The sequence below is a fragment of the Platalea leucorodia genome (genome assembly GCF_965183815.1).
Source record: "Platalea leucorodia genome assembly, chromosome: 2".
NCBI lineage: Eukaryota > Metazoa > Chordata > Aves > Pelecaniformes > Threskiornithidae > Platalea > Platalea leucorodia.
The window spans coordinates 101716827-101731683 of NC_138824.1; the positions used below are offsets into that span (position 1 = coordinate 101716827).

General features: G+C 37.3%; 1 protein-coding gene across 11 annotated transcripts in view; it reads left to right on the plus strand.

The window, feature by feature from the left end:
* Positions 1 to 14857, plus strand: part of SYNJ1 (synaptojanin 1) — a 67106-nt gene that overhangs the window by 8626 nt on the left and 43623 nt on the right. For 9 of the 11 annotated variants that reach the window (XM_082331708.1, XM_082331713.1, XM_082331714.1 and 6 more), the window contains exons 3-10: positions 3560 to 3646; positions 4051 to 4318; positions 6786 to 7011; positions 8275 to 8358; positions 9155 to 9216; positions 9805 to 9901; positions 11200 to 11369; positions 13454 to 13535. In XM_082331708.1, the coding sequence (XP_082187834.1) occupies positions 3560 to 3646; positions 4051 to 4318; positions 6786 to 7011; positions 8275 to 8358; positions 9155 to 9216; positions 9805 to 9901; positions 11200 to 11369; positions 13454 to 13535 (1076 nt within the window). Of the gene's footprint in view, positions 1 to 3559; positions 3647 to 4050; positions 4323 to 6205; positions 6297 to 6785; positions 7012 to 8274; positions 8359 to 9154; positions 9217 to 9804; positions 9902 to 11199; positions 11370 to 13453; positions 13536 to 14857 lie in introns of those variants that run through there. The other 2 variants (XM_082331718.1, XM_082331717.1) reach the window with 2 other exon arrangements.

Below are 14857 nucleotides of genomic sequence, written 5' to 3' on the forward strand. Positions count from 1 at the left end.
AAGCAGAAGCTGCTTTTAATTTCCATTCTGCTTAACATCTGAACTGACACAAAGTAATAGAAGAAATACAGCCACGTAATGTTTTGTGTCCATCTTTATACACAGACATATGTATGCTTGCATTGTCTACTGTTTAGTGCTCCTCTACAGTGTAATTTAAAATCTGTTAAGTCCAGTGTTATGGATGGAAGTTGTCATTCCAGCTGGTAATTTCTGTCTTTAGAAGTTGCATGTCTTAATTCATTCTTCTTAGCGAGTGACAGCATTTTATATTTTGTTTCAGACAGACTTAATTGTGTTTGCTTACTTCCAGCTATTTAAAGATGAATAAATAGAAAAGTCAATTTCTCGAGGAGAAGTAGGTTCATTAATTTCTAGGACTTTATGTTTTTCTGAGTGCATATTTATATTAGCTACATTTTTTTTTTTTTCAAGACACAGAGCTCATAAATCAAAGTCAAAAGAGATTTCATGGCTGCAGGCCAGCCTACCATTCTGGGAAGAGATGTCCTCATTCATTAAGTATGTTACAGAGGAAATGAGGAAATGCTCTTGGAAATGCTCTCTCCTTCTGTCAGGATTACCCTAGCCTTCATGTGGTTTAACTTCTAAGCTGCGGTTCACCCAGTTGGTAATTTCAGTTCTTCATAGAGGAAACTGAAAGCTGGCTTTGCGTACGCTGAGTGTAAGATATTATAGTGATGGGGTCTTAGCCATGTGTGTTCGAAACTTCAGTGGCTCTTGCATATCCAGCTGTATCCGATGACTTTGCATGCTGAATGAAGTGAGAGAGCATAGATCTTCATGAAGCTTACTGCTTTGGTGAAGAATGAAGAGTTAAATGTCATACTTATGGGGAGAACCTGGATGGTTGCAGAGCACTTACATTGTTATTCACACTGTTGGGTGGGGAATGATACGAAAACCTGCAAGTTTAATTTTGGTATCTTCAGAAATGGGAAGTGCCATGTGCAGTGGCAGTCAGTAACAGATTACACTCTGGCCTGGGTGTTTGGGTTTTTTTCTTTTAGCACTGCTGTGGAGTCACTCCCTTTTCTGCTATCGGTGCTGCTTTTGTGACTGCTTTCTTTTTACCTCGGTTTCTTAAGGAAAAGGAGGTTTACATGATAACCATTTTTTATCCCTCTGTATTGGCTAACATCAGTCATCACCAAATCTCATAATTCTTTCAGGTTTTGTGAACGCTGACGGCTAGAGGTTCAAACGGATGCCCTCAATGAAGGGGAATCTGCCGTACAAATTTATGTTATAAGGTTGTAACTCATAGTAGGCATGATGTGCCTTATGGGAGGGTGGTAGGAGCATGTTGCAGGTAAGCTCTTCTGCCTCCCGGCTGCCTGCTGTGGGGCCTGCTAAATGTACCTTGCTCCTAGGCTTGGTTTCTGCGGAGGCAGTGGCCGAAACCTGGGGGTAGGTGAGGATGGGCCAGGGCGGCATGGATGAAGTGAACCTTCTGAGGTGTGCGGTTTGCTGTTTTCCCATGTGAACTTTGGCCTTAAAAAAAAAAAAAAAAAAAAAAAGGGAAAAGTACAGGCAGCACAAGATAGAAATACTTACACGCTCACTGTGGAAAAGCTTTGCTCAGAGTTCACACTGTATTAGATCTAACGTAACAGAAAAACATGGCATGAAATGCTTTTGGTTGGTGCTTGGGTGCTTTGTTAAGATAATAATTGACTAGCCGCAGTAAGTTTTTCTATTTCCATTTTGGTTTTGCTTGGTTTTGCAACACTTTGCTGCTTTATTAGCGGTGGCCTTTTTTGTTGATCTGAATTTGCAAAGGACATGTTACTGAATTTACTTTGGGCATTTACTTATTAAGGCTTAGCAAGGATAACAGGCATTCTGTGCAATGGAAAAAGAGAATAAATCCTTAGGAGACAGAAAAGCCATTGTTCTGAAATGTCATTAAATGCTGGCAGGCACCTTTAAGAAAAATCCTGCAAAAAGTTTGAAACTAAACCTCGTCTTTCATTAATAATTTGAAACATGAAAGAAGAACGTGGCAGTTCTCTGGTTACCGAAAGTAGTTTAGAAGACTATGTTGACATCATTAAATGCTTGCTGGAAAAATGGATTGAAAGAATGAGGTTTTGAAGTTTAGAAGTTGTTCTTCCCAGCCTGATGGTGATCTGGTTAAGGAAAACATGGTTTGGTGATGCTGACAAAATCACTGCCTGTCAACAATGTCTTTAGATTGGCTGCGAGTCTTAACATTTACTATGGGTGAGGACTTTGGAAATAATCATGCTGCTGCAACTCTCTTTAGCATCTGGATTACAGGAATACAGTGTATCAATGCAAGTGCTTAAAGAAGCTTTTTTTAAAATGCACTTAAAACATTGAATGCGCTTAGATTTCAGGCTGAGGCTAAATAATTGTTTCATCTGTATTGGAGTTTCTGATCCACTTTAATAATAGAGCTGGCGGACATTTGAACAGAAGGGATAGGCTTGTGCACAGGCAGGGCTATGCTAAGCTTAGGGAATACTCATTAGAAAGATTCACAACAGTAATTCTAAAGAAAATGTAGCTAATGTGAGAGAGAGCACAGCAGAATGCCAGGGCAATAGGCTTTTCTTTATGTCAAATTCTCATTATTTTAGTGCCAAAGTGAAAATTAATTAGCAGATCGTTTCTCAGGAGGGAGAAGGTGCTGATCCTTGGTGACCCAGAAATCTCAGTCCCTGGGGATCCATGGCATGGCTGGAATTGCTGGTCTTTGCACTTCAGGTTCAGTCTCAGTCATGAGCAAAAGCTCAGGACAGGTGGGATCTAATTTCTGCTCTGCAGCATCTCTGTCACCTGGCTCTGCAGTCAAGCTTGTGGGCCTGGTTTTTTGAGTGCTGGTTAAAGTTCTAAAGCATACACTGACATTAATTCCCAGGTGAATGATGCTGCACTTTAATTTCTTCTAAAATATTACAAAATTTTTTTTCAAAAATGTCTATGGAAATTTTGTTTTCCTAATATAAGACATGGCTTTTAAATACCATTATCTTATGGACTACAAGAGTTTTGATTTGCTTGGAATATATCTAAAACTAGTTAAAATGCACTTGTGATAATCTTATTTACTTATCTGGAAATAATACTGCCACATCACGGTTTTATTCTTGGAGAAAAAGGATAATTTTTTTTCATGGAAAAAAAAAGCAGCATTTAGCACTACTCTAATTTTAACTAATTACAGGAGAGCATTCTCATGGAACTCATCTGCCTGTGTTTTAGATGCTTTTTATATTAGGAGATAATGATGTTAAAAATGCCAGCATTCTCCTTTTATATCACTTGGAGGTTTTGCAAGTCTTTTTTTTTTGTTGCCTAAAAACATAGCGTGATCATACTTTGTCATAAAATCAAATACCCATTTTCCGTTATAAAATGCCATATGCTCATACATTTTGATTTCTTTCCAGAAGTTTCATGTAAGCGCTACTTTTGTAATCTCTTGGATTTTCAGTTTAGAGTGGACTCATTCTCCCTGCCATAGTGTATGGTCTTTTACATCACAAAATCTTATGTTTTCTCTCCATAGCTTCTGCAGAAAAAGACACAATCAAGAATACCTACTCCAAAGTAATGGATGCATATGGGCTCTTGGGTGTATTAAGATTAAACCTTGGTGAGTAAAATATGCAAGATCTTAATTTTTCACTTGGGAAAGAAAATTGTGCTGCTCCTGTAAAACTGCACAGCACAGGATCTTTGTAACAGGAACTGGGCTCTTTTTTCCTTTTTATTTTTTGTCTTTGTGGGGTAACTTGCAAGTTTGGAGCACTCCCAGAAACAAGGGAGTGGACAAAAATAACTTCCGTTTTCACAATCCCTGTTATTTGCAGCGTAGTTCCTCCTGTTTGTTTTTCCTTTCCTTCTGTAGAACTTGAGAATGAGTTCTTGATGTTGGTTCTTTTTGTACTTTTTTCAAGCAAACTGGGGTCAGGTTGTGTGCATGTAAGCATAAAAGTACATCAACATCACACTCCACTAAGATTCATTCTGTTACCTGTGCCTTTTCTTGTTTTACAGGAGACACATTATTACATTATCTGGTTCTAGTAACAGGATGCATGTCTGTGGGAAAGATTCAAGACTCTGAAGTTTTTCGAGTTACTTCCACTGAATTTGTATCGTTGCGAATTGATTCAACAGATGAGGATCGTATTTCAGAAGTGCGCAAAGTTTTAAACTCGGGAAACTTTTATTTTGCGTGGTCTGCAACTGGCGTCAGTTTAGATCTTAGTCTCAATGCTCACCGCAGCATGCAGGAGCACACCACTGACAATAGATTTTTCTGGTGAGTTCATAATGCATTTTATCAGACATTATATAGAATAATACATGCCTGTACAGACTAATCTGTGGCAAGTTTTTATCCTTGTCTTTATCAACTCTTAAATGTACACCTTTGTCCCACAAATGTTGATAAGAGAGAATAGCATTATTTTAACTCTAAGGACATAAGGATGTTGTTAATGATACAACGTTTCCATGGCCACTTGGAGTTTCTTAATTGGAAGACACAGATTTTCACTGCTTATGATACTATACTTTGTGATGTTGTGTTTCAGCTGTGGTGTCTCTTAATTCTTCATCAAATGCATCAATGTTTTAAAGTGAGTGTGGTAATGGAGCTTTAAAGAAAATTCTAATCTCTTGAACATTCTGGATTCTAAAATGGTGTGGTGTTTATGTGTAGTTTCCAAGTGGGTTTCCAACATATGAAAGGGCTTTAAAAGCTTTATTACACAGATAATTGTCACGGTGCTGATTTTGTTGAAACAGAGCAGGTAAGCTATGCTACAGTGCACATTGTTTGGCTGCTGAACTCACGATCTTTTTACAGGATATTTTTGAATAAAGTATAGGTTTTCACATAGAGAATTCTTGGTAAAAGGACTACTACTGTTTCTGCCAATAAGCAGCTTAAATAATGCCAGTGATGCACACTGCCATGTAAGAAATTCTGCTCCCATATTTTCAGCCTCTGTTAAAAATGGTGTATATGTCCATGAACCTTGGAAGGGTCCTGAAGACTTGGCAGTATGCTCTTAGAACAGGTCAAAAGCTACATCTCCCCCCCCCTTCTGTCCATTATACAAGACACCGAACCAGCTCTGGCCTATGTGCCAGTGCTACTCTACTCTTTGCCACTATTTTGATCAGATAGAGGAATATGATCAGATTGCTATATAGGACAAAATATGTGTATTAAGACAGAAAACAAGCTCTAGTCTTCAGAAACACATCTACCTTGATGTAGGTTTACAGGAGTTACAGAAACCTAGCTGTTTGTCTCTCTCTGTGTCTGGAAAAAAGACTGGGCTCTCTGTTGAAAAGTCAGTATTTTAAGGCTTGAGAAATGATGATGCCTGTTGACACTGTCCAAATAAGCTTGGCTGATTTTGACTCCTGTCATAAAACTTCTTAAGTTGCCTGGCTTTTTTGTCAGTAAGAATCAGTCCTCGCAGGAGGTCGATGGAATGTCCCAGATTCCAAGATGTAGAAATGTAAACATTAAAAGTCAATAACAGAAAGTATTCTGCTTATGCACTTCAGTAAGCTTTCTTGGGCTTTTTCTGTTCAAAAGTTCCAGTCTCAGATTGCCCAGGGAAAGAATGTTGTTTGCTTTCTCAGTCTCCTATTGTAATGCATCCGTATACTTTTCTGTAAAGTAAATGCATACTTGATTCACGGGATTTGAATCTTCATTAATGATTGAACTGAGGTGTTTGATGAGCTGCAGTTTTTTGGGTTTTTTGTTTTTTTTTGTTTTTTTTTTTTTTAAATTGGAATTTTAGAATGAAAAGGCTAAAGTTAAAGTGAATAGTTTCAACCTTTTTTGCCAAATACATTGCAATTATGGTAGAATTTTCTGGGCGGTGACAAAACCAGCCGTCTTACTAGAGTTTACTTTTCTTTGCTATGCAGAAAACTTTGCTTCCTTTTTATACAAGTGAATGTTTCCAAAGAAGATCAAAAGCCAAGCCCCACTAGAGTGAGGTAAAACAAAAAAACTCACAAAACTCAAACTTTGGTCTTATTTACTTACTACAGTGTTGATTGGTACTACTTAATGCACAGGTATATCCAAACTGTGGATCTTTCATTTGAGCAGTAATTGCTATTTGAGAATGGGATATGCAGTATGTAATGTACCAACACTTAACCCTGATATTTACAGAAATTTGAAAATTGGTTGCCTACGAATGTATTCCTGGAAGCATGTCTGGGCAAGTGATGTGTTGTGGTGACGTATAATAGAAATAATCAATGTATGTTGACAAGAATTTTTTTTCTAGCTTTATTTTGTGGTGTTGTGAAATTGAATGATGCTTTACCCATCACAAAAAGTAACCCTGTAACTGGAATTTTGGCTTGCTTTTCCCAGAGTCCGTAATCTTTGGCTTCTCAAAGCAAGGCTGAGTAGAGAAATATAAACAAGCTTGAAGTGTCGTTTTTTTCCTGGGTGAAGAGCAGAGGCTATAAGGGTTATTTTTGTAAGGTCATTAAAGTTCATGACTTCACCCCATATTCTTATTGTGCAAACATTTAAACTGTTCTCTTGTAAACTTTGCTATTTCAAGTATGTTTAAATAAGAGTTGTATCATAAAATTATAACATGCATATTTTCCTTTTCTTATTTATAGTAGTGGGCATAAAATATAAGAAGTTAGTAGCTGGCTTAACAAATTGAGCTGTATTTTATTTCATTCCGGTTATTTTTGTTGTTGTTGTTGTTTGTTTTTTTTTTTTCTGATAGGAACCAGTCACTGCATTTACATCTGAAGCACTATGGTGTGAACTGTGATGACTGGTTGTTACGTCTCATGTGTGGAGGAGTGGAGATAAGGACAATTTATGCAGCTCACAAGCAGGCAAAGGCTTGTCTCATTTCACGACTAAGCTGTGAACGGGCTGGCACCAGATTTAATGTCCGGGGAACAAACGATGATGGTCATGTTGCTAATTTTGTTGAAACAGAGCAGGTATGTTAGTCTACAGTTGCACATTGCTTGGCTGATGAACTCAAGATAAGCATGTGTGTGGATATTTTTTTGCCCTAAATCAACAGATCACCAGTCAAGTCTGTAACCGACAGATATTGGAATAGTTCTTTTACGGCTAAGTAAGGATTCTAAGTAGGTTACATAATTTGATGATCCTGGTTTTTAGTGTAGCTTAGGGTAAGGGCATGCATGGGTCTGAGTTTCAACAGCTTAAGAAGCTGTTATCCATCAGCTGAACTGTTGTAGGTGGCTGTACTTCCTTTTAGCCGCCTGAGCTGTAGGTGAGCGTGTACTACTTTTGGCCTGAGCTAATAGTAAAAGACCTTAGAAACAAGCAAAAGACATTTTTTGCAAATACATGGCACCTTGTGGTTCAGGAAAGATAAAAGCATTCCTATGGTTATTTAACACAGATCCTCCGAAAGGTAGTTTTTAAAGCCACTGTAATTCTGCTGCCTTTGATTGTGCATATCTTTGCCCTTATTATACAGAAATGCAAGAATCATTCTTTGCTGGCCTTTCTTTGCTCAGTTCTTATGATAACCTAGTTATCAAGTTGTTGTTCCTGCAACTGTATTCATGTGAGTAGGTATCTTTGGTTGACTCACTGACTCTTTGCAAAGCCTAGGTGACTTCAGTAGGATTTTATCCAGGAAGGGCTCTGCTTGTGCACATCCAATTTCAGGAGTTTAGTCAGAACACTGTTGTTACAGTTTCTCTGTCCAAGTTTCCTGGCAGGCTTAATGTCACTAGATGGCTGTGGCATATAATTCCACTTAAGTTTTCCTTTCCTGTATACTTTGACCATCTAATTTGACCATTGTATTTTGGATTCTGATGCACAAAATCTGTGCAGGTGTTCTGAGTAGGCTGCATTGTTATTTTCTGTGCATTGGCGTCCATTTTAACTGTTCCTGCAGGAAGGTCTTAACAAGTTTTTTAAAACAAGTTACTCTTAGCACAGAAGTCGTTCAGGCCCAAGTAATAAAAACTTGCTGTGTTTTCTTAGATGTTGCGAATCATGATTCTGCAACGAAGCATGAGAGTGCCAGAACTACTTTTATGAATTGTTCAGAGGGGATGGAGAGAAAAGTCTAGGGAACACAATATTTTACCTTGTAGTGTGGAATATGTAATATGTACATATATTTTATTTACTCTGTGCTTAGCTAAGGCTAAGAAACCTAAAACCTTACACTCCGTAATACCTATTAATACTATGCTTTTTTTTTCTCTAAACAGGTGATATTTTTAGATGACTCTGTGTCATCTTTCATTCAGATTCGAGGATCTGTTCCATTATTTTGGGAACAGCCAGGCCTGCAGGTAAGCAGGAGATAGATTAGATTATACAGATAATTCTTGTTCATATCTTTTTAAACACCTTACAGTAGCATTTAGGCTCTTCTGCACAGTTACCTGTCAGGATGAGGTTATCCTTTGGGAGCAAGTTGGTGCTATTGTTTAATTCACCAAGTCTGCTACTCTCAAGTCTCTGAATGCTGTTTTGAACAAGATTTGAATGTCCATTGCTTTTTAGATGTTTTCTCTTTAAAGTTCTGAGTTTTTCTGTTTTAATTTAAATTGCTATTTTAAAATAGGTTATCTAAGGGCACCCAAAGAGACTGTTTTCTTCTGAATTCTTCTTGAGGATAAGTCTTTTCAAGAAGTCAATATGGATCAAGAGTTACTGCAATGTAATTTCATTCCAGTTTTCTTGAAAGAGGGGTTGTATCAGCAACTACTACTGTGATACAATTTTTAGAGGGAAGATTAAAAAAAGTTCATGCCTCACAGTGACTCTAGGTTCTTTAAACCAGACATATAAGCATTTTGCAATAGAACTGCTGAAACATTTACATGCCTTTTTACTCAAACCAAGAAGTAATTAGATGATATGACTAAGTATATTAAATAAAAAGTGCTTTTTAGAAAAGAGAAAAGGAATTTAAGAAAAGCCTATAAAAAGAATGCACACCACAGCAAGCAGAATAAATTTTGGAGATTTCATTTAGAAAGCAAAATGAATTTTTAGGCCATATTTAGGATCAAAACAGGTCTTTGAAGAATGATTAATCAAATGTGTAAAGACAAATAATTTAATGTAATCTTCATGTCATAGGTGGGATCCCATCGTGTCAGAATGTCAAGGGGTTTTGAGGCGAATGCACCAGCTTTTGACAGGTGAAAGAATGTCTTAAATTTTTGTTAATGCACTACAAACACAAGTGATGCATCAGAGGGATGGGATGTGTTATTCCAAACGGGAGGCTTTGTCTATACAAATGTGTGATTCAGCAAAGCAGCAAGCTGCCTGGGCAGTTTTTTTCAAACTTCTACAAGATTTCTTGTGCCTTTGAGTGCTTTGTTGAAAAGTTTGAAGAACATTTAAAATAGTGAAATACTTTGTTAAATTAAAACCAAAAATTATAGCATGTTTACATTGAATAACCTCTATTTGTCAGCTGCTGTATAAAAGTAAAATTTATATTTTGATTTTATTCCTGCCATGACACTTCAGCTTCACAGCCTTATGGTTTTAACTAAATGTATGTTGTTAAATTGGTGCTATTATCCTAATTAAATGGTAGTCAGTGGTTGTATGCTGCTATTGAGTTATATTGATTTGTTTGGACATGACATAACAAAAGGCTTGCGGCAGTTATTAAAATACCCAGCACATTTCTGCAGCATCTCAGCCAGTGTTGCAGGTGTTCATGTTAATTTTCTGCATGCCAGAAGATGTGTGTGGAATTTTTCTTCTGTTAACAGGCATTTCCAAACTCTTAAAAATTTATATGGCAAGCAAATTATTGTAAACTTACTCGGGGCAAAAGAAGGGGAGCACATGCTCAGCAAAGCTTTTCAGGTGAGTATGACGGTTCTCTCACTGTGCATATTCTTGGAATTTGCCTGTTTGCGATGAAGCTTTTATATAGCCTTTGAAAAATGAAGCAGGTGTGCTATGCTCTGGAGCAACTACCATTTGTGGTTAAAATTGTATTTATCATAAAAGCACTGCTTAAGATACATAACGCGAAATGAATTTTTAAAAGCTCTATATACAATTAGTGTTTGATTATGTTCAGATTGGTTACTGAAAAATTATAACAGCAACATAGACAGTGTTGAGGGATTTTCAGTTATTTTCATATTTCATGCTTATTAGTGGCTTATTTAAAAAATAAATCTTTTTTGCACTATGCAATTGGTGAATAAATAAATTATACTTTATGGTATTTAATACTGTGATAGTTCTTTTAAAAATATTTCCCTTGGAATTCCTGGATATATTCCTTATTATTAAAAAAAAAAATCACAAATTAATTATAAATTTCAACATAAAAGCTGCTTCATGGTTAAATAGAAATGTTTGCTCAGAAGATGTTAACTATAAGTGGCCATTTTCATGAATTCCCACTTATTAGGTTAAAAATAACTGTCACATTGTAGTCCATAAATACTGACAATTTGAGAAGTTCTGTCTGAAGCCAGAGAACATGTCAATAGCCATCTGTTATTTCCCTTTCACTTTTCCTTTTCCCTTTGTATTATAATGGTTGAATATCTTAGGCTATTCACTAGTATCTTTTCTGTATCCAGCTATCCTGGTAGGAGACATTAGTGCTCCCAGATGCATATCAATGCCCAATGTAGATCATAGCTTTGCTAACAAAGATTGGGTGCACACTCAAGATTTTTCAGGGAATATTAGGGAAAGTTTTGCTCAAGCCACCCTCCACAGCAACCTAAATAACTTGTCTGGTTTTTTCAGTAGTAGTTCATGGAGTGTTTGCTCAGTCCCTGTTGCTGGCAGGTATGTCTAAAATGGTGAGTGGTAGTGAAAGGGGTTTCCACTGAAACAGCTCTTTGCAAATTAACAGTAGAAGAGGCTGTCTTGGTGACCCCTGGTAGAGTAAGGAAAAAGCTGACGTTGATTGTGACAAGGAAAAGAAAAAACACAGATGAAATATTAATCAGTTCTGAGTGATTTGTTGAACAATAGTAATAAAAATGGTTGCGTTTTACCTAAGAGAAAGCATGTCATAAACAAGATAGCTAATAGAACAGCTTTAAAAATATTTGTAGCCTCTTATTTAGCTTGTACTACTATACGTTCAGATATTGGTATATTTATACTTTTTTCTTCTCTTTTTACAATGTCAGAGCCATTTGAAAGCATCTGAACATTCAGCTGATATAAAAATGGTGAACTTCGACTATCATCAAATGGTTAAAGGTGGAAAGGCAGAAAAACTACACAGTGTGCTTAAGCCTCAAGTCCAGAAATTCTTAGAGTGTGGATTTTTTTATTTTGATGGAAAGGAAGTTAAAAGGTTTGTGTGTATAACTTCTGTAAATTTCTTCAAATTAAATTATGGTTCACCCATTAGCAAGAAGATAAGAGGAAAAAAATGTTACTTCTGTTATTGTGTTTTTATTGTATCCAAGATGATGCTTAACAACTGAAATATGAGTCACTTATTTTACTCCATTAAAATTTTGTCTCGTTCTGAGTATGCTCTAAATATCTTAATGGAAAATATCTCTGAGACATTGATGGGGCATGACTTAATTTCAGGCCTTTGACCTCATGATTTTGGTGAAAATGGGCAATTGTCCTTTTTCTTGGGTGCACCCACATGGTATTAAAGAATGAATATTTTTCCCTCTCCCTGTATAATGTTATTCACATTTTCCTCAGCGATGGAGCATGCCGTTTTCTGTTTGTTGTAAATGCTGGTGGTCAGTGCAGTCTTTTTCTAAATCTGTTTGCACCTGGATCCCCTGTTTGAGAGATTCAGTTCTCCACAAAGTATGAATGGGATGCATGTTTTCTGCCTTGCTCTGTACTTTCCCGTCCTGCTGTACTTGTACTTCTGTCCCTATGTCCCCACCCCTCTTCCTAAAGCAAAGGCTATGCTTATCTCAGCAGGAAAAGGGAAGCAGGACTAGAAGTAGGCAACATTCCTGCTCTTCTCCCTTCCACACCCTTCCTCCTTTTAATTAATGCCAGAGCAGACTGCTGAATGTGTTCTCTGTGAGAAAGAGAATTGTCGAGTGAGGGGATTGAGCTACATGCAGTGGGATTTCATCTTCTAGTGGTGGGGTTTCATCTTCTAGTGCAGTGGGAGAGGAGAAGAGGGTTCCAGTGCCACCCTGTGCTCTAACCTGGCTGTGGGATTAAATCCCCCAGGGGCAGATTTTAGTAGGCTTGAATAAGATTAAATTTAGTGGGAGGGTGCTTAGGTCCCATCTCCACCTCAAAATGCCATTGACCATTCTCCAAAAATCTTTAAAAGTGGTGCGACACTTTGTGTTGGGAGAACGCCACTTGGTCTTGATGGAGATTCAAATAATATTATCACCCATCAAAAAGACTGACAACAGAACGAAAGCAAAATAGGCTGTGGCTTGTGATAGCTTGAAGAATTGCGTGAATAAAAGATACAGTGATGATTTTTAGAAGTTCATGGACCATCTCTTTTGGAGAATGTCAGGTTTTTATCTAACATGGATAGCAAGTTGCTTTGTATTTCAAATCAAATACAGAGATAGTAACAAAAAAAATAATTTCAGAGAAAGTTCTTCAAAACTTTCTACAGTTTATGGTTAGATCTCCAAGTAAATGTGATGAAGCCTTACTGATTTAATTGGACAAAGTGTGTAGTGGGAATGCTGGAAATAAGGAATAAGTGTGTATCACTGGGAGAGCCGTCAGAGTTTTGTACTCATAGCCAGGCAAGAAGAACATGGATGTTGCCTAATATGATCCTTCTCAGAGCTTTATAGCACGAGTTAATGGGCTTCTCTCAAAGAAAGGGGAGCAGTTCAGAGTGCCTGAGGGCCTCAAGCATCTATTGAGCTAAGGGGGAGAGGCTTATTTTTCATTTTTATTTGGGGAGGAAAGAGAAAGTAATGAGGGGTTGAAATCAGCTTTAGTTTTATCACAAATTCTTGTTACTTTTAGTTTAGTTAAACAAATCTAATAACTGTCCTAATTCTTTTTTTTTTTTTTTCATTTTTGTTATAAGCAAGAGTTATTATTTCCCTCTCAGATTCTTGGGAACTGTGTTAGTTGGATTGTTTGCAAAGAAAACTTAATCCTACGTAACACTTTAACCAAGCAAGCAAGGAGAATTGAGAAAAACTGAAGAAGAAAGACTCATGTTATTTGCAGAAAATAAATTAGTTTTGTGTAGTGAACAGTGCTGCAAAATTCACTGCCGTTATTGGAGCTAACCCTCTATTGCTGACGCATTTATAAACATACTTGTGATCACAGTAACATTGCACTGACAATACCCTGATTTACTATTCTGGTTCAGATCTTGATGTCCCTGTCTTTGTTGATGATATGTGTGTTAAATGAGTTATTTCAGTTGTTTTCTCTCTCTGTCTCTCGTTGTCCTTGGCACAGATCTCAAAGCGGTACTGTCAGAACAAACTGCTTGGACTGTCTGGATAGAACAAACAGCGTGCAGGCTTTCTTTGGCTTAGAGGTAGGAAAAACAGTGTCCAGATACACAACTGCTCCTGGTGCTTCTGTAGCAATTAGGCTGTAAAAGTAGCATTACCTTCTCTATGAAAGATGAATTAAAATGTTTCATTTATAGCGCGATCCTTTTCTTGTTCTGGGGCAACCAGATCTTAGTAGTTGCAGAAGCAGTAGTTGTGTAGTAGTTGTAATTAAACAGTAGTCATGCAGCATTATGAAAGATGTTCACTCTTTTTTCGGTGGCAGTTTCTTACGTCTGTTAGGGTTCAGGCTTGCAATTCTAGAAGAGGTAGTACCGTTGTAGTCCTTCACAAAAACACTTGCATTCACAGTTACTCTATTAGATGAAGTTCTTCAGCGTTATAGGATTACTGTTCTTAGCATCTGCCAGTGCTGTGTGTTCGTATTTTCACAGCGCTGTGCTGTGAATTCTTCATGGGACGGTGTCATGGTTGAGGCTTTGGCCGCACTCAAATTGAGTAGTTGGAAATTAGCCGTGGGATTCAGTCCTCCTGCAGGGTTGTGCTTCAGCGTATTGGCTTGCTATTGAAACAAAGGTTCTAGCCTGCAAGCTTATACAGTAGAGCTTGAACACATGAACCTGATAGGAATTGGTGGAGTAAAACAGCGCTGATTGCACTAAAAGAGTAGCTATGAAAAACTTTTGACAGCTCCGCTCATCTTAAACTAAGTTTGATCCTAAAGATAAAATCCTTAGTGTGTTTAAAAATGAAAAACTATGGGTGCTGTAACATCAAACTAAGTAAAAGGATTATTCTTTTGTTTTGTGAATTTTATTTAATTAAAATGCTCTTGTTTTAGCATCTATGGGAGGAATTTCTGAGAGAACTACAAAATCCATTGGCTGTAGAACAAACATTTCTGATTCTGGAATATGTAGTGCTTTGCTGCTGCGTTTACCAAGTGAACACTGTTGCCAGTTCGTTGGTGTTTTAGTCAAACGGCATACTGGACTGTTTACCCTCATGCAAATACTCTGAAAATTTTTCTCTTAACGTTCACCATCAGTACATACAGTAGCAGATACAGCACAGTTTGAGAGATCTAATGCCTTTTTTCTCCATTGTTTCAGCTCTGCATGTACCATAGGGGGTCACACCTTTTAATTACTAAAATTAAGAACAAAAATTCTTATTCTTTGCTTTAGTTCACTGTGTGTTGAAGAGAGTAGCAGCATGCTTTGAAAATCTCACAGCATTGTATTGCATTATGTAGTTTGTATATCTGTCCATCCTGTATTGACTTTGTCATGGGAGAGACAAATGATTACCTTAAAGTCTTTCCTGGTCCTAAATGGGTTTGCTG